The sequence below is a fragment of the Hevea brasiliensis genome, chromosome 13 (genome assembly GCF_030052815.1).
Source record: "Hevea brasiliensis isolate MT/VB/25A 57/8 chromosome 13, ASM3005281v1, whole genome shotgun sequence".
NCBI classification, from domain to species: Eukaryota; Viridiplantae; Streptophyta; class Magnoliopsida; order Malpighiales; family Euphorbiaceae; genus Hevea; species Hevea brasiliensis.
The window spans coordinates 82436179-82463192 of record NC_079505.1 but is presented as its reverse complement, the minus strand read 5'-3'; the positions used below and the strand labels follow the sequence as shown (position 1 = coordinate 82463192).

General features: G+C 33.9%; 1 protein-coding gene across 2 annotated transcripts in view; it reads left to right on the top strand.

Annotated features, from left to right (window-relative positions):
* The first annotated feature begins 5790 nt into the window (after positions 1-5790).
* The window catches only part of LOC110657098 (serine/threonine-protein kinase ATM), a 72050-nt gene continuing 50826 nt past the window's right edge, over positions 5791-27014 (top strand). For both annotated transcript variants that reach the window (XM_058132512.1, XM_021814163.2), the window contains exons 1-31: positions 5791-6178; positions 6541-6649; positions 6725-6868; positions 7044-7205; positions 7312-7507; positions 7634-7790; positions 7886-8025; positions 8122-8209; positions 8638-8741; positions 9829-9927; positions 10609-10665; positions 10928-11012; positions 11571-11645; positions 12308-12349; positions 12513-12583; positions 13629-13677; positions 13871-13942; positions 15102-15257; positions 15361-15450; positions 15532-15719; positions 16311-16917; positions 17013-17084; positions 17206-17364; positions 18092-18217; positions 18510-18637; positions 20951-21107; positions 21224-21270; positions 21345-21408; positions 21654-21728; positions 21826-21945; positions 22038-22223. In XM_058132512.1, coding sequence (XP_057988495.1) covers positions 6110-6178; positions 6541-6649; positions 6725-6868; positions 7044-7205; positions 7312-7507; positions 7634-7790; positions 7886-8025; positions 8122-8209; positions 8638-8741; positions 9829-9927; positions 10609-10665; positions 10928-11012; positions 11571-11645; positions 12308-12349; positions 12513-12583; positions 13629-13677; positions 13871-13942; positions 15102-15257; positions 15361-15450; positions 15532-15719; positions 16311-16917; positions 17013-17084; positions 17206-17364; positions 18092-18217; positions 18510-18637; positions 20951-21107; positions 21224-21270; positions 21345-21408; positions 21654-21728; positions 21826-21945; positions 22038-22223 — 3894 coding nt within the window. In that variant the 5' untranslated portion in view covers positions 5791-6109. The remainder of the gene's footprint in view (positions 6179-6540; positions 6650-6724; positions 6869-7043; positions 7206-7311; positions 7508-7633; positions 7791-7885; positions 8026-8121; positions 8210-8637; positions 8742-9828; positions 9928-10608; positions 10666-10927; positions 11013-11570; positions 11646-12307; positions 12350-12512; positions 12584-13628; positions 13678-13870; positions 13943-15101; positions 15258-15360; positions 15451-15531; positions 15720-16310; positions 16918-17012; positions 17085-17205; positions 17365-18091; positions 18218-18509; positions 18638-20950; positions 21108-21223; positions 21271-21344; positions 21409-21653; positions 21729-21825; positions 21946-22037; positions 22224-27014) is intronic.

The following is a 27014-nucleotide window of genomic DNA, read 5'->3' as shown; positions in this document are numbered from 1 at the left end:
CTCTCCTCTTTCTCTTCCTAGCTACCTGCTCCACGTTTGCAGTTCTTTACTGCTATTTTTGTGTGCCAAGTGGATGACAGGGGTGGTCGCCGGTTCAAGTGTTCAGTTGGTCTTAGAATGATTCACTTATTTTATATATGATATTATATAATTATTTTCTTATTTATAATAAATTAAATTTTAAAAAATCCATAAAATGAATTATATACTAATGAAATTTCATTGGATCAAGTAATATGTAATTTTGTTCATCGCTGATTAGCGAGCTAACTTAGCTAGGTTCTCTTTTAAGAAGGTAATCGGAATCTTTCTTTTTTTTTTTTACTCGGAATTTTGAAATGTGTGGATAAAGTTTATATTCAAATGAGAAATCCCCGGCGACAGTGTGGAGCTTCATGGTTTTCAGATTCAAAAACGGGAGCGAAACCAAACCAAAGAAAGATGATCACACGATGGAGGCAAAGGCAAAGGCAACGGCAGGAGAGATGATATAATAATATAAGCTAGCGTGAGGAATACACTCCGGAGGATAGGGCCCAAAGCACAAATTGTCAGGTGAATAAAGCATTTTCTGCGCCCATGTTTCGCTCTATACTGGCCTGACACCTGCTCCTGCTTTCAGGGTCTCATAACTATATTATAAAGGGTGGAGGGGACGACTCATCACCGGCAATCATCATTTTTCTTCTTTTAGACATGGCGTGAATACTATATTGAATCATCACGGCAATCACACTGCAACACAAAAACATACATAAAGTTGATCGGCTTATCATTTGGTGATTAATTATTTAATTAGTAAAAGCAGAATATGAATTGGGAATTTTATGTTGCTTTTGAAGCTATAAAGAAGAAAAAAGATAGATTGGCCATTTAATATTAACATCAAATAAATTTTTAAAATAAAATTACCATTATTTTTATAACAATATTTTATTAACATTAATTGATTAATAATTATAATTTTTTGAGGAAACGGGCTTAATTATATATAATAAAAAATTATAAAATAAGATAAATCGCTCCCTTATCTCTATTAATAGGAATTTAAAGTAGGACAAGCGAGTTTTTTCATGAGAATTCCTTTTAAATTTTTATATTTTATTTTAATTTATTATTATATAATATAAATTTATTTATTAAAAAATAAATTATACGTTATAAATATAAATATTAAATATAATCTTATTAATATATCTATATATTTTTTAAAATTATCATATTTAAACATATAAATGCATAAGAATAAAATATACTATTGTGTAGGGTGAGTTACGAGGATTCGGGGTTGGAAAACTTTATCTTTGTACCTGCATCACACAACATTGGGATCGAAACAAGGTCTGAGAAAATTAATCGAATTTGAAGCAAGTGAAAAAAGTTTAAAAACAATTGTTATCTCTACCATAAAGAAGAAAATACTAAATAAGAAAAATACATATTAATTTACTAGTTACTCTCTACCTAGTTAAGAAACATTTGCCAGCCCATATGCTATAACTAACAGAGCTATAAGGATTTTAGTGTCCAATATCTCTCATTTTAGGTCTTGTTTTTGTTTAAATTCCCTACTTATTAGAAAGTCTATTTCTTAGTAATTTTTTCCTTAGGGATAAGTCATTTTGCAGCAAGCAAAATATATTTTTTTAATTTTTGAAAAAATTGAGATAAAATATTAATTAAATATTGAGATAAAATATTAATTAAATATATTAAATTTATTATTTTCTTGAAAACTTAAAATTTCTGAGTGAACTTATCCAATTCAAACAACACCTTACTAATTTCACGAGCGTGACAAAATGAAAGTGATCGTGTGGAAAGGCCTCGTACCATACTTCATTCATACCATACCTTGTTTAAGGCAGTGAAATGGCATTTTACTTGATGTGGGTGATTTATCATATGCTCACGCAACAATTTTTCTGTTTTACTTTGCATGCGTTTAATTTATTACAATTTTTTGGTTCCTGCAGTGTGCGTCTGAATACTGAACGTCCATCCAATGTTAACTGTTAAGGCTCAAAGGTCAATTCGAATTTCAAAGTGTCCAGCTGCCAGCACTGAATCAAAAGGGTTTCAAATCGAGCATATATGCTCATGGATCATGAGATAGGATGTGTTTGGTGGCCCTTTTGTTGTCATCATAATTGTCAAACAACTTACCTCGTAGAGTGTGCAGTCAATCCGCGTCATCTGGGCCTAGCGAGCAAGCAAAATTGGTCCACCATAAGCCTCCTATGATTAAGAGTGGCCAGTATTCGATTATTGCAATTCAATGCAGTCTATTTTTTAAAAATTTACTTCGATTTAATTTTAATTTAAAAAATTTACTTATTTAATTTAATTAAATTTTATAATAAAAGTAATAATAATTGAACAAAATTAAATATTTTAAATTTTTTTTCATCGAAAATAAAAAAACATTAAGAGAGTTAAAAGGCAAATATAAAAAAAAAAAATTAAGCACAAATTAGATTTTTTACTTGGTGAAACCCTTCGTATGCTATACCATTACGACATTGCTTGCAACTCCTTGCTAGGCACTAGCATTGCCTCGCTAACCCGTAATCATGATTAGGGGTGATTGCTATTTAATTTAAATTAAATAAATTTAATTAAATTAAATAAATTAAATTAAATCATTTTATTTTAATAATTTAATTTAATTTTTAAAATAATTTAATTTAATTTAATTTAATTTTGTATTTTAAAAATTTCAATTATTTTAATTTAATTCAATTCAATTCAATTTTAAAGATAAAAAATAATTAAATTAAATTAAATTAAATTATTTTATTAATTTTTAAATTGATTTATTTTTATAAAAAATTTATAAATTATATATAATTTTTGATATATAAATTATTTAATTTTATAAATTAATAATTATTAAATTCAAATCAAAATTAAAATAAAGCTTGTAATTTTAAAATAAAATTTAAATAAAAAAATTTATCAAAAATTAAAATTAATTAATTTAAAATAAAATAATTTAATTTAATTTTTTATTTATTTTATTTTAATTTAATTTTTAAAATATAATAATTTAATTAATTTATTTTTAATGATTCTATTACAATTGAATGCTAACCCCTAATCGCCATCCACCGCCTCTCCTTCTTTCCATATCTCTTCCTCAAAGAAATCAACGTGTTGTCTCGTCCTTATCATTTCATTAATTTGGCAAAGTCGCTTGTGCATGTTGGTTGTCAAATTACAGTTCCCAATAGCTCCATTCAAGGGCTATCATTGCTCAATCGTCATCACTGCCTCTACAGTCAACAGTCGCCGTCCACTATCTCTCCATTGCCACCATTGCCCTATGCAAAATCTACATTATATAACCTAGATGGTCAAATACATAAGTTTTCCTAACTATATTTTGATTGAAAATTTGTCAGATTTTATATTTTATTTTGATTTATTAAATATTTAAATTTTAAATTTATTAATTATAAATTTATTTAATTAATAAATTATGTCGATATGCACTTATACAACTAAGTAAAAAAATTATAAAAATATTAATAAGAATGATAGTTTCTGAATGAGATGTTATCATTAACTAAATAATAGTAATATTTACAATTCACATATTGAATTAGTGGAAAACGATCCATCAGATTAGTCATAAGATGAGAGAATCGGAATCTCACCTGCAAGTTTGCTAAACTCCAAAAATCCAAGTGTTCAAACCCTTGCCAGAGTAGATAAACCTCTGTCTAAAAGCGCACGCGAAACAGCTTCCACCATGGCTGCCGCCTGGTGATTTACCATTTATAAATTTGTATGCGCAAGCAAATCTAAAGAGACAAAAATATTCTCTCATTGTCACTCTAAAATCAAAATTCTACTGCACGAATCTTTGGGTTCGGTGGACAGGATCTTATATTTTAATAATCTCTATCTGATCAGAAACTACAATTATTATTGTTCGCTATAAAAATCCACTCTTGGGTCCTACCCTTGTTTCATATTGCATTTCTCACCTGGTGCCTTGTCCTTTATGTCGTTTTGAGATATGTCATTTCATGATCGTTTGATTATTGCATCTCATTCTACCTGTTAATACGAATATTAATTATGTCTAATTTAGCATGAGAAGAATTATCAAATATGAAAACTACTGTGATTTTTGTTAGTGGTAGTTGGATATGCATGATTTGAATTGATTGAACAAAATTTATTCAAATTGGTAGTGGATAGCTGTTGTGTACTTGTTAATGTCGTTATTGTGAGAACCCAAAAAAATTGTTTTCACTAGTCAATTTGATTCATGTGGTCCAAATGAATAATATTGGGGCAAAAAAGTGTGGTTTCACACAAACTTCAATTTATAGTTCACACTAACCTATTCGGAAAAGCTATTAATGGATTCATTAGGGTTTTACTAAATTAGATTTACTTTTTTTTTTTATTATATATATATATATAAGACCTATCATTTTTTTTTATATTATGTTGCATGTAAGTCAATTGAAAAAAAAAAAAAAATCTATAAATCCTAGTTCACATCCCATTCAATGCTATGATGTCTGTTCTTAGTAATAGTTAAATTCGTGTATCACAAGGCTAATATCTTCTTTGTTGAGTTTAAAAACATATCAATTAATTTCTAATATGCAAACACAATGAGCCGTAAAGCTTGAAATTAATAGTTGCATCAATCTTTCGTTATCTTGTAGGTCCAGTTTGCTTCAGTTGCTAGCAAACATCAACATTGACTAAATAAAAAAGAAAATTGTTCTGTCCTATAATTGGATGCAGCTGTGTGTGGTCGAACCCCCTTTGGAATTGGCTTCTAGTGGTAAGTTTTAGTCACATTTCTTGAGGATTTCACCCGTAATCTCCCTTTACATGCACCTGAGCTAGATTGGTGACCAGTATATATATATATGAATGCATGTGTTTGTCTTTTCCTTTGTACGTATATTAACTCACGTATATTTATTTTATAAATTGTTTTAGTTGAGTTGCACGTGTGGATGCAAAATGAAGTGGATATTGGGATAAAGTTTGATTAAGGTTTCTGTTAGGAACTTTGTCTTGCTTGACTAGTTCATTCAAGATAAGATTTGCATTAAAACCACACTGTCTAAAGAGATATATAATGTGGTCTTAATTAATACCAATTTTTTCATGGCGATGTTCCCTCTTTAAGATGTATACTTTTGACGGATGGGTCATATTTTATAAGATCTGACTTTTTTTTTTTTAATTATAATAACAAATTGAGAATTAGTTAGGGGCTAATTATGCACGCACATACTTTTACTTAGTAAATTGAAATTATCAAAATACCTCACAGCATTGAAAACAATTTTAACTTTAAATAATTAATTAATTTATTTCTGATAAAATGGGTTAGTTTTTAAACTTCTTACCCCAACCGCCCATCATGTTCAATAACATGCAACAAAGGAGCAATTTTGCCCCCTGAACCTATCGTTAAAATGCATAACATTCAAAACTTAACTTATAAATCAGTCTATAAAATTTATTTTTCGTTAATTAGTTTTAACTGAATTGAGTGTTTATTTTTGAGATTTAAAATAAAAAAAATAAAACTTATGAATTAATTTGTCCACAAAATTAATTTTGGGTAATGTGACCAGGACGTCCGTTGGTGCTTAGATAGGGCCAGTGGCTATAAACAAATCAATTAAGCGGCCCACCATTAGCGTCTACTAGAAGCAAGGTGTGTTTAGCGTCTGATAGAAGCAAGCAAGGCCTTGAACCGGCTTAGGTTTCCTTCTTCATTTTTAAACAGAAGTTTCATTGAGCCCAAATCCATTTCAAACCCATCTACGCATATCTACCGGCAGCCCAGTTCCCTACAACGAGAGTCATTATTAAGAAGATCGGTGGATTTAACGGTGAATTCAAAGGCCGCCATCCCCAATTTCCCTCGTTCCGCGCCGGTGTCCGCTTTCACAAAACACGCCGCGGCATACTAAAGTCAGCTAAAAAGGACCTCATTGCTGTTCTATAGTAAACTAAAACCCTTTCCAACTCTTTTACTTCTCTCTTCTAATCGCTAAATTCTCGCTTCCTTTTTTCCCGCCAATTCGCTGTCCCTCGCTCTGGAAGCTTCCGGGAATCGGTGATGGTCACTTCTAGAGACGTTCAAGAAATCGTCTCAAAGCTCTCATCCGATAAAGCCAAAGCCCGAGAAGTAACCAAACCTAGTCTTTTTTCCTCTTTCTCTCTCTCTCTCTCGTTTTCTCTCTTATTTGGTTCCCGAGAAAATGAAGGAAAATGACCGGAGTAGAAACTAAAATAATTCAAAAGAAAATGAAGAATTATAAACTTAACTTTAAAATGCAGGATAGTTGGACGAATCTTGGTTGACTAATTTGTTTAGTTTTTCTCAACTTCCAGATTAAAATATAATATTACTTATTGAAGATTTTATTTACTTATTTTCTTGTCACTCTAATCTGCTAATTCTTTTGGTCTTCTTCATCTTGGTGATTTGGTTTCATTACGAATCGATTAATTATCTAGAGTTAGAGTTTTGTTCTTTTGAATGCCCAGGATGGAATAAAATTGTTGAGCGCTTGGTTTGAAGGAGAAAGATCGATAAAATTCTGCAAGTTCCTTGGACACAACACTGCAAAGCTCAAGCCGAATGAAATTCCGCACTGTAAGAAATTTTACGGGCGTTATATGAAGAAATCATTTAAATAGAAAATCTGAAATGTTTGAATTGTTTCTGCAGCTGAAACGTGGCCATTTTTGGTTACATTGCTTATTCAATGTGTGTCATCGGAGATATCTAGCAGCAAGCGAAGATTACCCAAGGCAAGTTTTGCAAAAACACTACGAATTGTTGTTCAACGAGCAGAAGATGCTAAGTTTTCAGGTTAGCCTCTGAAACATATGGTTTCTATGATTTTCATAAGGTGCATATGCATTTAGTTTGTTCCAGGAGACGGAATATGTACTTATTAACAGTTTGATAGCTGAGAACAGCAAGATCCTTTTTATGGAAGCATGACTTGATTTTCTTTGCCTGTGCGATGATTTTCCACTGGCAGGCAAGATGTTGCCCTTGTTACCTGTGGTTAAAACGCTCTTCAGTCACATATGGGATGTCTTAAGCAATGTTCCAAGCTTTCAGTTAGAATATGGGATTATACTCCGCCATCTATTGGCAATTAGAGATTATCGATTTCACTTGAGGAACCGCATTTATTGCTGTGAGTTCTTTTCGCGGTTTCAAACTCTATGCACCAATTCCTGATTGCTGAATGGCATTATTCTTGGTCACTATTCTCTAATTTAATTCACTCTGTTTTGGCAAAGGCCTGATGCGTCTGTATATAGAGAAGGTGGAAACAGGTGTGGAAGGGAAAAATGATAATCAAGTTAGTCTAAAAGAGGAGGTCTTTCGCTGCATCCTGACACTGCATTCACTATTGGAAAATCCTCCTGGAGATTTCCCAGATGAACTCAGGGAAGACATTGTTAAGGGGTTCGTTCAAATTTTCTCCTTTGTAAGGTACATCAACAAAAGACCCTTCTTGATTTCTTTTTTTGGCCTTTTAGGTGTTAATGTGATGCATTTGTTCCTGTCTTAACTGACCATGATTAACGCAAGCTGGCTACCGTGTTTTATTGTGTTCAGGGAGGAGGGAAAGTTGTCACGTAAACTTATTGAGTGTGTTAATACATACTTGTTAAAAGATGGTCCAAATTTGGCTAGTCAGTCTTTGGAGATCCATGATGCTGTGCGGCAATTGGTGTTTCGTTATTGGCTTACAACCCATGACAGGGGTCTGAAGGTTTATTAACAATCAATATTGCTGTAACTTTTGTGATCTTGTTTGTTGATCTTCTGAATTTTGTTTTGTAATTGCGTATCTTTGTGCTGTTGTAGGATGCTATTATATTCTATGCCAGGCTGCAGCTTAATCTAGCAAGAGGTGCTGCTGATGGAAATTCTTTGGTAGAGCAATTTTTGGAGGTAGTATGTAAGGAACTAGATCAAGGCAGTTTATCCAGTGTGGCAGTTCCTTGGTGAGTTCCTTTGTACTCAAAATTTTTCTTCATTGGGTTTATATTTGACGGAATTCATTGGTGTGGTTGTGATGGATTGTCTTGTAATGCGTTCAGGACAGATGCAACCAAGGACGATAAGCTTGGAACTTTGAGCGGCTCACAATCTGGTTTGGTGCAGCTTGCTGCCCTAGTATTTTATCAGGTAGCTTTCACACTTGCTGAGTATTCACTTGTTTAAAAGATAATGCTGCAGGCAGCACTCTGATATTACATGCTGTGGAACTTGTTTGTTTGTTTTTTTTCCCCCAAAAATGTTATTATATCTTTTGATGATATTTGTTGAGGATATTAAAATCAATGTATTTAGTTAGGATGCTATGTAATTGTTGATATTCTTTGAAAATTCCGCTTGTTATATGGCTAATCTTTGGTTATCTTTTTGTGGTTTGATTCTTTATTGTTAAAAGTATGAAATTCTAGTCATTTGTACTAAATTATATGCATTTGTGGGTTTTGCTAAACGAGTATCATGGAGAAGTGGAGTTTCACATTAGAGTTTCAAATTTTTATTCCCATATTTTGGGGCGGGAGAACCTAAGGTCACCATATAACATGATAAGACTCTTGCAGGCATGTGCTAGCACAGCTAAAGCACAACCAACTGAAAAGCGGGTTAAGAGGGAGCATGCTGCTGTCCTTTTAAAAGAGGCACTTATGAAAGGAAAGTGGTTATGGTAAGGTTGATTCTGCTTGTATTATTTAGCTCCTATCTTTAGTTCTGTGCCTAACTTGGAAAAATTAATCTATGGTTAACATTAATTTTATGTTCAAAATATTTCCATCTGGTGCTTTTTGCCGTGCTTGGGTTCAAACTGCAGAGAGATGGGGTTGGTACATTTCTTAGCTGTAAACAAGATTGTATCTGCAGTGTGGTATCTATATTGGCATGGGATTGAACTTATTTCTGGAATGGCAATTGCAAACATTGAATTGAGCTTGTTTACATGTTTGTGAAATGGCTGTTTATTTTAGGACTGAAAAATCCTTTTATCTTATTTGTTTTCTGTTTTACAAGATGATATGTAGTTTGATTTTGTATTTGAAACGTGTTGAAAATTAAAACAGCATGTACAGAATGACTTAGCTGAAACAAGTGGCAGTGGAAGTAATTATCCATTATCTTTGGGCATGCACTTTGTAAACTTTGATCAGTGTCAATGTTGTACCAATCTGATGCTTGCATGACTAAAGTTTCATTTGAAGGCCTTTCTTCTCGTTCCTATATTTCTAGTTTCTTATGCTTGTTTGCATTCTTGATTGCATGGCTGGTTTTTGTTGTTGAATCGAGTAGAACTTATCAATAGCATGGTTCTGTAGTTCTGGTAAAGCCTGATACCTTTGACTCAAAAAGCCTCCCTTATGAGTGAAAGATATCGTTTTGAGTCTTCCATTGCCTAAAATACTATCAGTATTGCAGTATGCATTAGAATGCAGATTTTGTTGTTTAGCAATGCTTCCAGTTTCTCATTAGTGTTGATGTCAAATGATTTCGATGTCGATGTGGTGTGAAGCAAGTGATGAGAATTGGAATCTTATTAGTGTAACATGTTAGATCTTTTTTATTTTATATTGTGCTTGAATTCAATGTTCTTTTACTGATGACTAAATAATTTTTTTGGTTGCTTGAGACATATCTTGTGATATTATAAATTTATTATGCAAATTTCCTTAATTTTTGCAGAATCTTTGTTCTGTGCTCTGTTTTATTTTCCTCCATGCATGAACATGATATTTACCTAATATTAGTATCCTCTACTTCAGGAATGCTGCATTTTGTTGTCTCATTCATAACTACTACAGTCGCATGAATAAGGATCTTTTCATATACTGGTTTGAAGGCATTTCGACAAACTTTGAGAGGTAATTATGCATGTGTATGTGGTAACATGATTATCCTTGATCTGTTTTATTTCGGGGTGTCATCTCTTGGATGATTTTCACTCCTCTTGCAGATGCTATTGGCATTGAAGGTACCAAGTTGACGCTGGATTAGAATTCTTCTTTATTATTGTTTTTCTGACATAGAACACTCAAAAAGTACTATAATTTCCTGTTATTATTAATAACAAATAGGTTTTCAATTGTATAGATTTACTTTGTGAATTTTCTTTTATTTTCTATTTCTCTTCCCTAAGTATAGTCATCCTCTCGATCTCTCTCTCTCATATCATATAAATAAATTCTCATTTTAGCTTGAAAAAAAGTACTGTTAGCTATATATAAGGCTATGCATTTGAAATCCTTGTTGAAATTGTTAGCATCAATTAATGGGCTGTAAGTGTAATTAGTATTCCATTTGCTGAATGAGAAAGTTTCAGCACTGTATGCATGTTTATTTAAGGATTTCTTGTTTGACGAAAACTTTTGTTGTATTTTTTTTTAAATTATTTGAGACAAATACAAATTAATACATCTAAGTACCTTTGTATACAATAGTAGTATCACTTCCCACCCACATGCATGCCATTTGTGTTGCGGCATAGTCTGGGGATGCTTAATTTCTTCGCAATTGTTGGCTTGTTTATTCGAGATGAGTTGCAGGATTTGGTCTGATGCAAATACGGGGCATGCTTATGATGGTTTGCTGTGGACTTTGCGGTATGTTTCTATGGTTCACACAAAGATAGCTTCCTGATGAAAGTGTTATTGATTTGTTTGTATAGATATTGTCTTTGAAACTATGGTAAAATTGGTGTTTGCAATAAAGCGAACCATTAGAGTTTTTAACTTTTTTAGCAGATGGCATATTTATATGGTTGATATAATTTAGTTAATATGGCTAGGTATCCTTTAGATTCTTGACGCCACTTTCTTATTTTCTACCCTCTGAGCTAATATCTGGACCAATTGGCATTTGAAGGAGTTTGCAGGAGCTATCAACTGTTTTGCTGCTTTCAGATTCTCAAGTGGAGATATTGTTGAGGTCTTCTTCCATGTTGAATGAGGTTTGTATTTTTCCCTCCCTTTCTCTTTGTATTTTCACCTTAAAATTTTGGAATTGGCTGTGAGACTCTCTGTGTTGGATTGGCGTTTAAAGGCCAGCAGACATTCAATGTGATTGGAGAGTAGCCTGTTATTTTCATTTCATTTTTCTGTTTGTATTTCCTGCTTTCATTGAGAGGAAGACATCTTATCTTCAACATTCCATTTCTGCTTTTTAATTTTAAAATGTACCTTTTTTCATCTAGAAAAAATGTATGTCCGTCTGACTGAAAAAAATCCATTGGATGTGTTTTCGTTGCAAAGCAGTATGGTTTGATTTGCTTACAATTGTTGAAAAAAATTAACTGCAACTCTGTCACCCCATTTTGGAAACTGATTGGATATTGTACAGTCTGAAATTTGAGATGCAGCTATTGTCTATTCATCTGGATTTGTATTTATAATGAAATGCCAACACTGAACAGTCACTTCTTTCTGCGATGATGCTGTTATAATTTTCTTTGGCAGTATGTTCCTTTTACTAAAGCCAGTTTTCACTTGTTGATTGACCAATGTTGCAGTTGGACTCTGGTTGGCAGTTAATATGGAGCTGTCTAATGCGTGGGCTGCCATTATTCAGCAATCTAACTGCCATTGTGAGTTTTTTATTTGCTCAATTTCCTGTATCATAATCAAGTTAATGATGTTTATTTTTTCTTTTCTTTTAAAATTTTTGTTAATCTTTAGCTGATTCATTGTTGCACTATGTATTGTCACTTTTAGCTTTGTGGGATATTTCTCATTCCATGGTTTGGTTAATGGAGACTAGTGGATTTATCTTATTATTTTTATTATAATTGAATAATCTAATCTAACAACAAAATGGGTTTTGAAGATTTTTTTAAAGAACATAAATGTCATGGCAGACAAATTTTCTTTAGGAAAAAGATTAGCAAGATCATCAATTTTAAGGATTAAACATTGATGCTGTCATTACATTGTTGGGATTTGTGGTGGTATATGAAGTGATTGTGGTAATGGTACAAGGATGCCAATGGCACAGTGAATTTTTCTCTTTTTTGGGTGCTAAGCATGTCTATGCTCTATATTATGGGATTTATGGTTCTGACTTTTGAAGTGTAGTAAAGGCAAAAGAAGAGAGGGGGGGGGGGGGGGGTGAGGGGAGGGGGCGGAATATTTGTTAAATAGCTAAATTGTATACATGCAATGCTGTTTTAATAATTGTAATCTATTTCATAAGAAGCTAGCTTTTAGCTGAAAATAACTCTTTCATCTTCCTTTTTATGAAACCATGCAGGCAGATGCCGCTTTAATGCTACTTGGAAGCATTATATCAAGTGTGAGCAATGGAATCTCTCCTTTCTGACCTTGTTTTTGCACTTACAGTGCATAAACTAACTTACTGAGTAGTTAGGGGAATCTTTGTTACTATTGAAATGAATTAAGAATTCTTTTTTCCCATCTACATTAATATATTGTTGTTTCATAATTTATTCTTTCAGGATCCGATGAATGCATTTGTTGTGCCTCAAGATGTATGGGACCTTAAATTATTTAAGCAAATGCCATCAAAGTAAGCACTTCTTTGTTTAACTGTGGGTAAATGGGCATAGAGTTTTTTAGACTGTGCACGTCCCCTTTAGAAGAGAGAAATGCAGATCTAATCCTGTCCCTTACAGAGCTTCTTCAAGATCTTTTGAAGGTGTAGGTGAAACCAACGCTTCATTGAAAGCTATTGTTGTATTAAAATAGCAGGAAACTAATTTAATGAATAATTTTAATGTTGTTGACAGCCACTATTTCATTAGATTTCTGCTGCATTTTTAAATTATTGTAAAGGGATCCTAATGAGTGTGACATAAATTTATAATTTTAAGAATGTTGTGTTACTGTTTGAAAGCAAGGATTTGAATGAGGATAAGATACATCAAAATTACCTTTCTATAAATTATGGATACATGGTATTTTCAGTCTGAACTCAGAGATGTTAAAGTTCCATTACATCGGGCGAGGACCAATTTGTGGTGTGGCATTCGAGGAGATTGAAACTATTATTTGATTGATTAGTTACCTATGATGATAGGCTTCCTTTTATGATATGGTGTATAAATGTTCATGTGCTCCTGCCAAAGTAGCTCTTTCTAGGACTTTATGCTTGATTGGGAGTTTTGGAGCCAATTCATTCTTTTTTACTTGGGTGGAGGGAGAGTTCTTGATACATGTAAAATGTTTGAGACTTTGCAAGTTGGCATAAGTTCTGTTTATAAAGAGATGTATCTCAGTCAGGAGAGCTAAAATGTGCAGGTTGACATGGTGATCATGGTTTGAGAGTAATATTACTAAATTTCTAGTATTGGAGCAATGATAATGTACTAAATACTCTTATTCTGTGCAATCTTTTGCTCAGATGGTTGACTAGTCCTCTCTCTTAAATTTTTCATTCTCTTTGCATGCCTAATATTTCTTTGGATATGAGGTGGATGCTCTTCTATGCATCTTGTGTACATATGGGTTTCATTCTCTTAGCTTTCTTGTGGCAAAATTTATGATATATTACCTATTATTGATATCATCCTCTTGATAACTAGTTCATTTATTTTATCATGTTGTCCGTTCAGGTCTGTTTTGTACTTCATCGTGTGCTATTTTTCTCATAAGGGTTCTCAAGTAAGTGGCTTAGGCTGGCATATTTTGAAAATTTTCTTTGTTGCTTTGTTGAATTGATGTTATTATTGCATTCTGAATATGAGGTAGATCACATTCAGTGAGCTTTGGATTAGGTTTTCTTTTTCACCTGAAGATTTGTGTCAGCAACTCAGCATGTTGAAGCACCTAACTTTATCATTTTCTGCCTGCGCAGGGAGACCTTCGAGACTCTTTACATCTCAGGAAGAATCTCTTGACAGCAGTTTTGGGCTATCTAAACTGGAAGGTCTATTGGTCATAAAAATCTTATGAATTATAACAATATCTCTGCTTCTTCATGTATTTTGGTCATTTTTAATATGTGTTTTTTTGGATTAAGAATTACTTGTATCAGTTATTCCTTAAATCATATATTCATTTATTACTTGTGCTGAAGATGTAGGGCATTTTGTTCAAGTGTGACTTTGTTTTTTCTTGTTTAGGTGATAAACACAGGACATTCATTCTGCAATATCCTTGCCAATCTAATGCCAATTAAGAATTGCCATCCTTAATTTCTTATTGTTAGGACTATGGTAGAAAATGATTCCCCAATCCCAAGGTTCTCAGGGGCCCAATTCTCATATCTGGGATACTGCAAATGATGCAAATTTTGGAAAACATGCTAATGATTGAATTCAAACTTGTGCAGATTTGTTTGCATGTGGTTTTGTACGGTGCATGTAATCTATGGGCACCTCAGTCCTCATCAAATGGTTTTGAATTTTTTGGTTGTATGTTCTGGCATGCCATAAATTCAGCTACTAGGTTGTCATATTTAGTTGTTGCTCCATGTGCTAGGCCTATTCCTCTTTTATTTATTTATTTTTTAATGGATTTGGCTTGTTTATTATTTTCTTACTTCTAATGGTATTCTTGGGGCCAGCACCTGAGAAAGGGTGTTGTGTGTATTGTTTGAGATTGGTTTGTAGAGTGCCTGGGCTGGAATAACTGAAACTTTGAATGCTCTTAACAGTTGGGATGGAAATAATGATGGATGGGTCCTTGCACAGACTATATTTGTTTAAACTTACGAATGATTTGGAGTCCTTTTCCATCTGATTACATGTCATGCATTATTATTCCTAGAGGAAGAAATATTTATAGCCCTTTGGGTGAGTGTTTGGTATACCTAACTCATAAACCAACTGTAATTTTCATGCAACCTTGAAGCTCGTTAATGATATGCTTTGAAGTGTAAGAACAGCGATGCATTTCATTCAGGTCAGGAACTTGCTTGGCGGTTATAAACTTTGAATTTGTTCATTGACTCTTTTTGTGTCGTCTTGTTTCTAGGTTCTATTTTTCAGTTTAGAAGGGCATGATAGATTATTCTATTTGAAGTTTCATGCTTGTTTGACCGTTTTGTATGATTTTTTGTTAGTAAAGTGCGCCTTCTTATGTAGGAGTCTTCCATATTGAATGAGCATATAGTGCTATTGTTACCGGCAGCTGTTTTTGCTCTTTGTGCTGGCTGTGCTCCTTTCACACATTGTTATAAAGTGATTCGCTCATCACACTCTTCTACATATGATCTTGAGGCTGCAGATGATTGGGTTAAGGTATTGGTGATGTTGGATCTTTCCTGATTACCATTTGGCTTTTGGACCTCATGCTTGCAAATACATTTTCTCAGTGATACTGATAATTGGCCTTCTTCATTAGACAGATGAAAATGAGCATGAAAGGCTTTGTGAACTTTTTGAATGCTCAGTGGAGATTCTTGCAAAAATTGATTTGGGTTCTCAAGTCGAGGTGCTGGAGCATTTTCAATTTGTTTGTTTTTTTGTTTTCTTTTTCTTTTCTTTTTCTCTCATTTATTTGTTCAACTTTCAGATTTTTCCATTCCAATGCAATCAAAGCGTACGACTTCCCAGCCAATTAAGAGATACACTGCTGCATGAAATTGAGGCTCATATTCTTGGTGCTCTAGTGAATAAGCAGGCCAACATGACGCCTTTATCTGATGTCAACTTCATATGTGCATTATTATCTAATTTTATACATGGCTCATTGGTAACAAGGTTATTTTTTTTAAACTACGCTTATTTTTATTAAGGATTTGTTCTTATCTCCCTTCTTTGCTGGTGGTGAACATTTCTTTTCTATTTTGTCTCATGTACGTACTGAATCCATCTGAAGTTTATTTCTCATCTAACAGTTAACAAGTGAATCAAATTAATTCTCTGTATTTGAATTAATTATAATCATTAAGAAGCCTTGTGCTTCTCTTTTGGAGTAGTAATATCTCACGTTTAAATTTCCCAGGTTTGAAATCCTGGCATTACTCATGTTTGTCAGTTGATCATATCCTGCTTCTGTGATGAATCTATCTTATGATTTTTAATTGATCAGTTTTAAGGTATACCTTTTAAGTTGCTGATGCCATGTTCCTGTTCTAATGTTTTCCATCATGTATGTGCATTATAGATTTATGACAGGCTAGAAGGCATTGCTTGTGGAATTACACTACCTTATGGCAATGTATTTAGCTATGCAGTTGAAAATGCCTTATTTTGATTCTTATTACTTGATAGTTAATTGTTAATAAAATAGGATTTTGCTCCCTATATTTCTTTATTTCACTATTTACGCTTGCTTTATTTTTCCTTCAGGAAAAGAGAAGAGATGCTGACATTTGTATCCAAAATGGGGCAGTACTTGTTAGAATTGTTAGATAATGCTGTTAATGTAATTAAAGAAAATGGCTGTGACTTTCAATCTCTTGGCCATGTGGGCTCTGGCTCTGAATGCGTTGCAAAAAACCGTCTTTTAGCTTCATTTAGAAGCCTAGTTTCCTGTCCTATCTTTTTGAAAAGGGGAGATGAAAATGCTATGGATGCTGTACTTTATGGTGCTGTAATTCAATCCATGGAGAGGCTCTTGAAGGCACTAGCTAAACTGTATGAACAATTTTCTGAATATATAAGAGATCCTCATTCTGAATTGACACTGTCTGATTCATCTGCTGCTTCCTCACAAATATCTAGCCTGATAGATAGTGGTAGGAGTAGGATTGTGGACATGGAGTTAGATGTGAATGAGCATTCGAAAGATGTGGATATTTTAACTTTTGGTGGCAAAATTAGTACTGATACATCCTTTTCTATGGTGAAGTGGAAGTTGGGAATGGTGTCACTCATTTCAAGTTTTTTCTCAGTTTTAGATTTTGTTACATGGGATATCCTTTTTGAAATTCTGGTAAAAGAAGGTGAAACAAAGGTATATTGCATAATTGATTAATTGTTCATTTGTGTTAGTTTTTCTGGAGTTTATATTCTAATGGTTATGTTATTTTTCTAAATTCTTATCCTCAGGTCTGTGAGAATGTTCTTTATCATCTGTGTCAACATCCACACTGGTCCTCTACTGCAAAGATTATGGACTTGGTAATGAATGAATGTGTTTGAACATAACAGGCTGCTTGAAGCATTTGTGAGTTCCTGTTGAGCATTCAGAGTTTTACACTTGCTAACTTTTCATTTTATTGTTTTTTTAAAAAATTTGTAGGTCAAATCAATGCTTAACATGATTGAGATACGAGTGATTGTTAAACTCGATTGTGCTAGCATACTAGTTGCCACCTGTCAGTTGCTGCGCACGTTATTATCCCTTGGTGCTGTTGGAAAGGATGCAGACCTAAGTTTGACTGGAAAAATATCTGACCTGGTATTTACAATGATAATCAGTTTCCTTAATTATTTTTCGTAAATGTATGCTCTCATGTTAAGCTTGCTTTTCTTTTACCTGCTTTACAATCCTCTAGGTTGACCATTTCTGCTAAAAAGATTCCAAACATATTTTTGTTTTCTCATATATATATATATATATATATATATATTAATTTTTTTATTTAATGTGTGTTCTTGTCTGTGTTACAGACTTAATTTTCATTCAATGAATTAGTTATTGGATCATCTTGATGAAATGTGATTAGATGCTCAGCGGGAATTCTGTTGGGTAAATTGCGCAATTAGTCAGTCATTGAATTTCAATTTGTCGCGCTTTGGTGACCAAACTTCTTTTTTCATCTACAATATACTCACTCATGCTGGATTTCTTGCAAATCTGAAAATGGAAGTAAACATGATTCCAATGTTGCATGCATACATGCATTTATGTGGATGGCATGTGGCTGCTGTGTTAGATTTCTGTTTGCCTTTGTTCATGGGAATTGACTAGAAATTTTGTACTGCATGGTAGATGAAATAAAAGTCGTGTGGCCAAATTGAAAACAGTTGAAGTTTAGTGACTTGCTAGAACTTCAGTACGGAGTTCAGTGATTAGTGGTGTAATTTATTCACATTCTATCCTATGAATGTACTGTGTTATACAAGTTTTTGGATGTTGTCAATCTTATGCTAAAATACAAATTTTATGTGATCTTCACTTGCAGAGTTTGACATGTCTTGGAGATCTTGTTATCAAAGTTGCAGAATTTGGTCTTCCTGACTGGATGGGACGTGTTAAGCTAATTGATTGCATTTGTACTTTTGTCTTACTCACTCCTCAAATTGGTCAGGTGATTGCTATTAGAAATATCCATTATAGTTGGAGTTGAAATTGTGTGAAGCATGGAGAAATGTGTGCAAAATGGAATTGTGAATTTGCAATGTATAGAATCTTAGAATTTGTAGGACAGGAACATGGTAGGGTTGTGGCTTTAGAATACTTGTTGCATGTGCTTGTCCTTGCAGTTGTGCCATATCTTTACTGTTCATCCTAAAATCTAAGATTTGCTCTGTACATTCATTGATTATTGATCTATCCATTTCAATTCTGCTTATTGATTGTTGTGGTGTATATCTTTACAGACAATGATACAAAGATTGTTCTTATTGCTTCAAGATCCCGATTATCGAGTTAGGTTTTCTCTGGCTCGACGGATTGGTGTTCTATTTGAAACATGGGATGGCCATGAGGAACTCTTCCAAGATATCTGGTGGGTTTCACTTTGAAGTCCACTATATTATGATGTTTTCTTTATATAGTGTTATGAGTTTCCCTTTCCATCCAAGTAGAAGTATTTCTTTTTTGTATTTATTAAGAAGGAAAGAAAGGAAATTGTGATTTGGAGTTGTATAACATGTCTTCCTCTAAAATCCAACACACACCATTTAAAAATTTATCCCTTGATGTACTTTTGAACCTCCAATTGCTGCTGCTTCATCATTCATCAGCATCATAAACCTGATGTTGTAAATCTGTTCTGAAATCCCCTTGTAGTAACAAAACATAAGAATTTGACCCTGCTTTTTTGATCTCTGTTTTGACCAAGCTTGGTCTTCAAATCATGTCAACAGATTAGAATTATTGCTATATGTGACTATAATGTTATGATATTATAAGAACTTCAAATGGTGTCTTCCAATAGGGGTAAAGTGGATTCTTTTTTTTTTTTTGTGCTCTATGATGGTTTCTCAGTGGATGTGAGAATGTTCACGCCCTTCTATTTTCCCCATAAACATAACTATAGGGCAAATATTATTTTTTGTATACATAATTATGGTGCTGCATTTGTTGTAATGTTCTGTTTTCATCTTTTTTATTGTCTTTTGACATTCAGCATTTTTGAGGTTTCTATTTCTAAGTATATTTGTAGACATTGTTTTCTACCTGTTCTGGTCATGGCTATTTCCCTTTTTCCCCTTTTATTCCTTTCTAGCTTGTAACATGGAAATTACCTTGCTGTATGGTTATGAATGCTTTTCACAAGTAAATGATACTTTGCGCTATTTTTGTTTTTACTTTAATGGTCATCACCTTTTGTGGTCTGGGATATGGTTACCTTGATACCATAGTTTTGGTGATATGAAAGTTGAAGCTGTGTTATATTTTGGTGGTTCAAGAGACAAAAATTTGTTGGAATCATCTTATGGGTGTCATAATAATTTCAAATGTTTGGATTGGTATGTGCACTTGATTATGATTATTTTATTTTGTGGTGTGGACGTTTAAGGGAAGGGAGGAAGGATGTCATGGTGTTTAGCTAGTCTGAATTTTAATGTGAAGCCTTTTTTTTTTTTTTTTAATTTGCTTCTTTTATTTTTTTTATTTAATTTAAAGCTGCCAAAAATAGTGTCTTTTTTTTAGGAAGGAGATTATATGTGCTTGACTACTATGCAAAGTAGCCTTTTTGGATGACTGCTCTTTAGAAGGTGATTGTACTTGATGAATTCCTCTGAAGCTAGTGCTGCTAATGTGAGTAAGATGGGGAGTCAGTAGGTGACATATCATTGTTTTTTCCTGCTACTTTGGATTGTGAATGTTGTAGGTTTTATTGAAGTTAGTTTATCTTGGGCTGGAATGAAGACTTGGTTGCTAATATGTTCAGCAAGTTTGAATGTGCAGGACAAACATTGGCTTCACTTTAGGCTGCTTTTCTGCACTCCTAGTTTGCTTGGTGACCTATTGTTTTCTTCTCTTACCTCTCTTTTTTTCCTCTAGGACATTCTTGTCATTTTTAATGTTTCGGAGTCCTGAAGGCTTCTCTCTATACTTCTTGTGCATTTTGTTCATTGCTAAGTGTAATAATAAGTTCTTTTTCAACTTGAAATTAATGACATGACCCTGCTGCCAAACCGCACATTTCTTTCTTTGTTGATTTCACTTCTTAAATTTGTTGCTGCTTCATCTCCTTTCTCTTTGTATTAGCACCTTCTCTTGAGATTTTCGGTGGCTGCTTGAAATTTTTGGGAACTTGAAAATGAAATATAATTGTGAGTTATACAGAAGTTTTTAGACCTTAAATTGCTGTATGTGAGCCAATTAATAGTTGTGTGAGAGATACTTAAGTTGGATAATGTGTATATGATTAAAATATAAAATATGGTGATACTTGCTTAATCAATTTTATTCAAAATGGTTATGTGTAATTTGGAGTTCATAGTAGCATTTTTTTTCTATTCCCCGTTTTGCTCTCAACCAAATGCTGATAGGTTTATGAATGGTGCAATTTTTTATTTCCTTAATATACATTTTAAATTAAATGCTGTGGTGCCATGGGTATTTAATTAAACTTGGTGATGCTTAAGCCTCGTGCATAGATTAGTATGAAAATATTTACTTTTTTGTAGTCATAATTGATTAAAGTTGTGCATCCCCCCTTTTCCTTTTTCTGAACTAATGTTTTTCTTTCTCGGTCACTTTTATCCTATCTGAATTTCAGTTTATTTCTTTAATGACTTTGTTACTTAGAAGTACCAATTCTTTGGTCTTAATATTAATTATGTCATTTTTTTGGGTGTATTTTCAGTTCAAACTTTGGTGTCATAATGGTGCTTCACTCTAAAGGAAAACTTGTTAGTGCAAAAGAGGTCCTGGCTGCTGGTCCTCAGCCACTTCCAACAATGGAAACTACTATTATCACTCTTATGCATGTTGCTCTGCATAGTGAGAAAATAGAGTTGGAGGTACTTTATTGCCTGCTTGGTTTTGTCTTGTAACACATCTAAATTCTCTTAACATAATAAATTCATAAGTTATTGTGCATCTTAAAGGGTATGGCTTTTTTGATGTGAACATGCAGGCCATTTTCATGATGTGTGTAGTTGCTGCTATTGACCCTTTTCACAGGTACGATATTCCACCTTATCCAATTTGTAATGAGGGATAGTTAGTTTTTGGAACTGATAGTCCTTTTGCTTCAGGGAGTTGGTCATTGCAGTACTTGATAATCTATCAAGGCAGCTTCAATACGCAACTAGGTTCAAGGTTGCAATTGTAGTTCTCTCCTTTAAGTAACTTTTAATGTTGATATATTGAAATGCTATATACTGCTAAAAGTTAAAAAGATATCTGTCACTTTCACAAGGATGTTTATCTCAATATTCCAAAGTGCACTACCCTTTCTTTTTACTAAAGTACTCAACTGGATCCTTGAGGCTTATTAGTTAACAGTTTATGAATGTTTACCCTTCTGTCTTGAGTTAGCTTGAACCTTTGTCTATTGGGCACAGTACTTGGAGGAACTCATTGGAACTATTCTTTTTTTCTGGGTTGCTTGTGGTGTTAGCTTAGTTGCACTTGTTGAGGTAATGTATTCACGTTGTCACCAGCTCATGATATCCTATATGAAACTAATATTTTAGCTCTCCATTTGATAATATTCCTTTTTTTTTTTTTCTCCAGATAAGGCAACTTTTTGTACCAGATGCTGAACCTAGTTATTTCATGCAATACTGTTGCCATTGGCTTCTCCCAGCTTTAGTTTTGCATGAGGACAAGTCCAACCTGAATTGGGTGGCTAGGGTAGGAACAAATGAAATATGGTACTTCAATTTGTTAGTTGGTAATTGAGTCATGTTAATGATGTAATGGCTGACATATTTGTTTGTATGCAGATTGCTGGTCAACCTTTGACAGTTTTAGTTAAAAATCACTTTGCGCAAATATTTTCAGTTTGTATTGCATTGCACTGTAGCAAGAGGCCTGGTTCAGACAAGGGAGCTTTGGTGCTTCAAAGTTTGATCCTACATTTGTCTGAGATATCTGAGAATGAAAGGGACAAGCTCATAAAGAAACACATGGTTTGTGACTTTGTTCTTTATATTTCAAGGACAAGGCTTCCAATTGTTGTGGAAGGCATCATACTTTTGGGTTTCAATGAGTTTCTTATTCTCCTCTCTTTGTGGACTACAAGTAATTTCTTGTGCAGTTGGTCATGCATAACTAGCAATTTTTGTTTTGATTGCTATAAAAATGCTCATGTAATGGGAAGCTAAGCACGGCCGTTGATAGTTAGTGTTGTACACATGGGTCCGTATTGCATAATTCTAGTGGGAACTTATTTGGCTTGATTTAAAAAAAGCAGAGTTTTACCACAGAAGTAAATGCTCAATTCAGAATGAAGGTCCAAAACTGATTGTCTCATTGGCACTATTGTCACGATGACCCCCACCATATTTGTTTGCATTAAAACATTTGTTAATGTGTGTTTGACACATTTTTACTAGTATTTTAGAAGTTCTGGCTTCATTTTAAAGTTACTTGTTATATTAACGCAATTTTTTTTTTGGTTGCCTTTGCAGTTTTTCATTGTTAGAAGAAGTTAAGTATTAAGAAAGAACAACAAATGTATTAGAAGAATAAAAAAGTATATATATATATATATATGTTATGAACGTTAATCTTGTAGAGTCTTGTATAATAAGTTTACCTAGTCATATGAGGATTCCTATTGAGTTAGGTCTCCTAATTAGTGTAGAACAACTCTGTACCAAAAATATCTGTGTGTACTCAGTTAAATTAAATGAAATTTGATTCAAGATTTCTACATGGTATCAGAGCCTTGTAGATTAAAAAAAAAATTGAAGTTATAGAATAGTTCTTTGTTCCAATAGAACTTTGAGAGTTTCATTTCTCACTTGTCACTACTTTGGTATTGGGTCACCATGTTAGGGTGACTTCCAAATCACACTGCCAACCCAGGAAGGACGAGAAGCCACTGGCAACTCCACCCTCCAAGTTTGATGACCACGTGTAGATCCTAAGTTTTGCCGCTACTCCATGCGCTGGTGAGTGACAACGTGTCCGCCGTCGTTTGGGACTTTGGCTCCTTCTTCCGGCGTTGCCTTTTTGCCCTTAGTTTATTTAGAGGCTTTGTTGCTTGATTTGGGTCATTTTTAGGTGCTCCAAGGTCTGTTTCCAAGAATTACTTTGGGGCAGTGTTTGTTTGGACAACTCCAGGTTCTGTTTCCAAGCTTTTCTTTATTATTTAAGTGCTCATTTACCTTGAGCAAAGATTGGGTAGTGATACTTGTGTTATTGGTTAGTTGGGTATATTTGGTTGTGCTATTTTTTTTTTTTGACAAAATTTAATTTATTTCATCCAATGGCAGACACTAAGGCCATTATTTCTGATGTGATTCTGGTAATGGCTAAAATTACATAACACAAACTTAATGGTTCAAATTATCTAGAATGGTGTAAGACTGTTAGCGTCTATTTGTGAAGCATTGATAATGATAATCACTTTACTAATGATCCTCCTACCGATGATACAAGGCAAGCTTGGCTCAGAGAGGATGCTTGATTGTTTTTGCAACTTTGGAATTTGATTCATAGTGAGATAATCAGTTTAGTTAATCACTACGATTTCGTTAAGGAATTGATGGATTACTTAAATTTTCTGTATTCTGGTAAAGGGAATATTTCCCGTATTTATGATGTGTGCAAAGCATTCTACCATGCTGAGAAAGAGAATAGGTCTCTCATGATTTATTTTATAGAGTTTAAGAAGGTATATGAAGAGTTTAATGTTTTGTTGCTTTTTAATGTTGAGGTGAAAGTTCAGCAGGCTCAATAGGAGCGAATAGCTGTTATGAGTTTTTTTGCATGTCTCTGTTTAGAAGTAAAGGAAGCACTTAAGGGAATGAAAGTGGGTAAAGCTAGTGGACCCGATGGAATACCAATTGAAGTGTGGAAGTGTTTGGAAGATATGGGAGTGACATGGTTAAATAAATTATTTAATAAGATTCTAAACTCAAAGAAAATGCCTGATGAATGGAGGAGTATTTTAGTACCTATTTTTAAAAATAAGGGAGACGTACAGAATTACTCAAACTATAGGGGAATTAAACTCATGAGCATACTATGAAGTTGTGGGAGAGAGTTGTGGAGTATCGACTACGTCATGATACTTCTATCTCTCTCAATCAATTTGGCTTCATGCCTGGTCGTTCAACCATGGAAGAGATCTTTCTCATTAGAAGCTTGATGGAGAAATATAGAGATGTGAAGAAAGATCTACACATGGTTTTTATTGATTTGGAGAAGGCTTATGATAGTGTTCCAAGAGATGTCTTATGGAGTGTGTTAGAACAAAAGAGGATATCTATTAGTTACATACAAGTGTTGAAAGATATGTATGAAGGAGCAACTACTATTGTGCGCACAATGGGAGGGGACACAAGAGATTTTCTGATCCCAATTGGATTACACCAAGGATCAGCGATAAGCCCTTACCTTTTTACATTAGTTTTAGATGAATTGACGAAACATATACAAGAGAGTATTTCTTGGTGCATGATGTTTGTGGATTATATTGTTCTGATAGATGAGACGCGAGAAGGAGTCAATAGAAAGTTAGAGCTTTGGAGAAGTACTCTAGAGTCAAAGGGCTTTAAGTTAAGTAGAACGAAGACAGAATACATGCATTGTAAGTTCAGTGAATGCCAAACTGGTGATAGGGAATCAGTTAGTTTGGATGGAGTGGTACTGTCTCAAAGTAATCACTTTAAATATCTCGGCTAAGTCCTTTAAGTAGATGGGAGATGTAAGGAGGATGTTAGTCATAGGATTAAAGCCGGATGGTTGAAGTGGAGACGTGCCACGGGAGTTTTATGTGATCGCACGATTCCCAATAAGTTGAAAGGAAAATTTTACCATACAGTCATGCGACCGGATATGTTATATGGTAGTGAGTGTTGGGCATTGAAGGAGTCGTATGCGTCTAAGATAAGAGTTGCGGAGATGAGAATGTTAAGGTGGATGAGTGATCATACTAGACTAGATAAAGTCCGCAATGAGAGTATTAGAGAAAAGGTAGGAGTGGTGCCAATTGAGGATAAGTTGAGAGAAGGGAGATTAAGGTGGTTTGGTCATGTCAAGCGTAGACATACGGAGGCTCCAATTAGACAAGTAGAGTACATTAAGTTAGAGGATAAAAAGAAAAAAAGGGGTAGACTTAAATTGACTTGGAGGAGACTAGTACAACATGACCTAGAAGCATTACACATTTCTGAGGATTTAACCCAAAATCGTTTAGAGTGGAGAAAGCGAATCCATATAGCCGTCCCCAAATTTTTGAGATAAAGTCTTAGTTGAGTTGAGTTGAGTTGATTATTGTTTGTTCAGGATTTTATGATGAAGCAGATTATTGGTAGATGATAAGAGTCTAGAGGTCTCTACATCCTAGATAAATATGTACCGCAGACTCTTGTTTTCTCCAGTGTCTTAACTCCTCTCGAAGTTCATTGTCGTCTGGGTCATCCCTTCTTGGCTACCTTGAAGAAGTTATGTCGTCAATTTCAATCTGTGTCAGTCCTAGAGTGTGAGTCATGTCAGTTTACTAAACACTATCGTTTACTTTCTATTCTTAGAGTCAATAAATGGGCTTTGTCCCTTTTTGAGTTAGTTCATTATGATGTTTTGGGTCCTTATTTTATTACTTCCAAAGCTGAATTTAGGTATTTTGTTATTTTTATTGATGATTACTCTCGTGTTACTTGGTTATATTTAATAAAGAATCGTTTCAAATTATTTTCTATCTTCTGTGCTTTCTGTACTAAAATTCAAACACAGTTTAATTTTTCTGTATGTATGTTAGGGAGTGAGAGTATATTTCAAGAAGTTGCCAATCTTATATGGCACAAAATGACATTCTCCATCAATCCTCTTGTGTTGATACGCCATCCCAAAATGGTGTGGCTTAAAGAAAAAATCGACATCTTCTTGAGACAGCTTGAGCTCTTTTTTTCGAAATGAAAGTCTCTAAATAATTTTGGGCTGATGCAGTTTCTATTGCATGTTTTTTGATCAATCGTATGCCATCTTTTATTCTTGAAAGAGATATTCCTTATACTATTTTATTTTTCTCTAAATCTTTGTTTTCTATTGAACTTCATATTTTTTTGTTGTACTTGTTTTGTGCGAGATGTTCATTTATAGGTTACCAAATTAGATCCACAATCTCTTAAATTTGTCTTTCTTGGTTACTCTCGGTTCCAAAAAGGGTATAGGTGTCTTTATCCAACTCTTAATCGTTATGTTGTGTCTGCAGATGTTACGTTTTTCGAGTCTACTCATTTTTTTCACAAACCTCTGCGTATGGAAGTCACGGGGAGGGTGATGAGCTCTTAATATACACCTTTCAACTAATGTCCAGCTCCCTTCAGTCTCCCCAATCTCATACTCCTCCTCCACGAGCAATAGTTTGACCTCTAGTTGTTCATGTTTATTCCAAGAGAGTGGAGAACACTGACTCAGATCCTCCACTGGCTTCTTCGTCTGAAGATCCTGTTCCCACCACTGATCCTATTCCTGAATCTAACTTAAATCTTCCTATTGCACTTCGTAAAGGTAAACGTACATGCACTTATCCTATTTGTTGTTTTGTTTCTTATGATTATTTGTCTTCTTCTCCTCAATATTTTGTTAGCTATTTAGACTCTATATCTATTCCGAAAGCTATTGTTGAGGCATTAGCTCGCCTTGGTTGGTGTCCTGCTATGAAAGAAGAAATGGAGGCTTTAGATACAATGGTATAAGGGAATTGGTGCCTTTGCCCATTGGGAAGAAAGCTATTAGTTGCAAGTGGG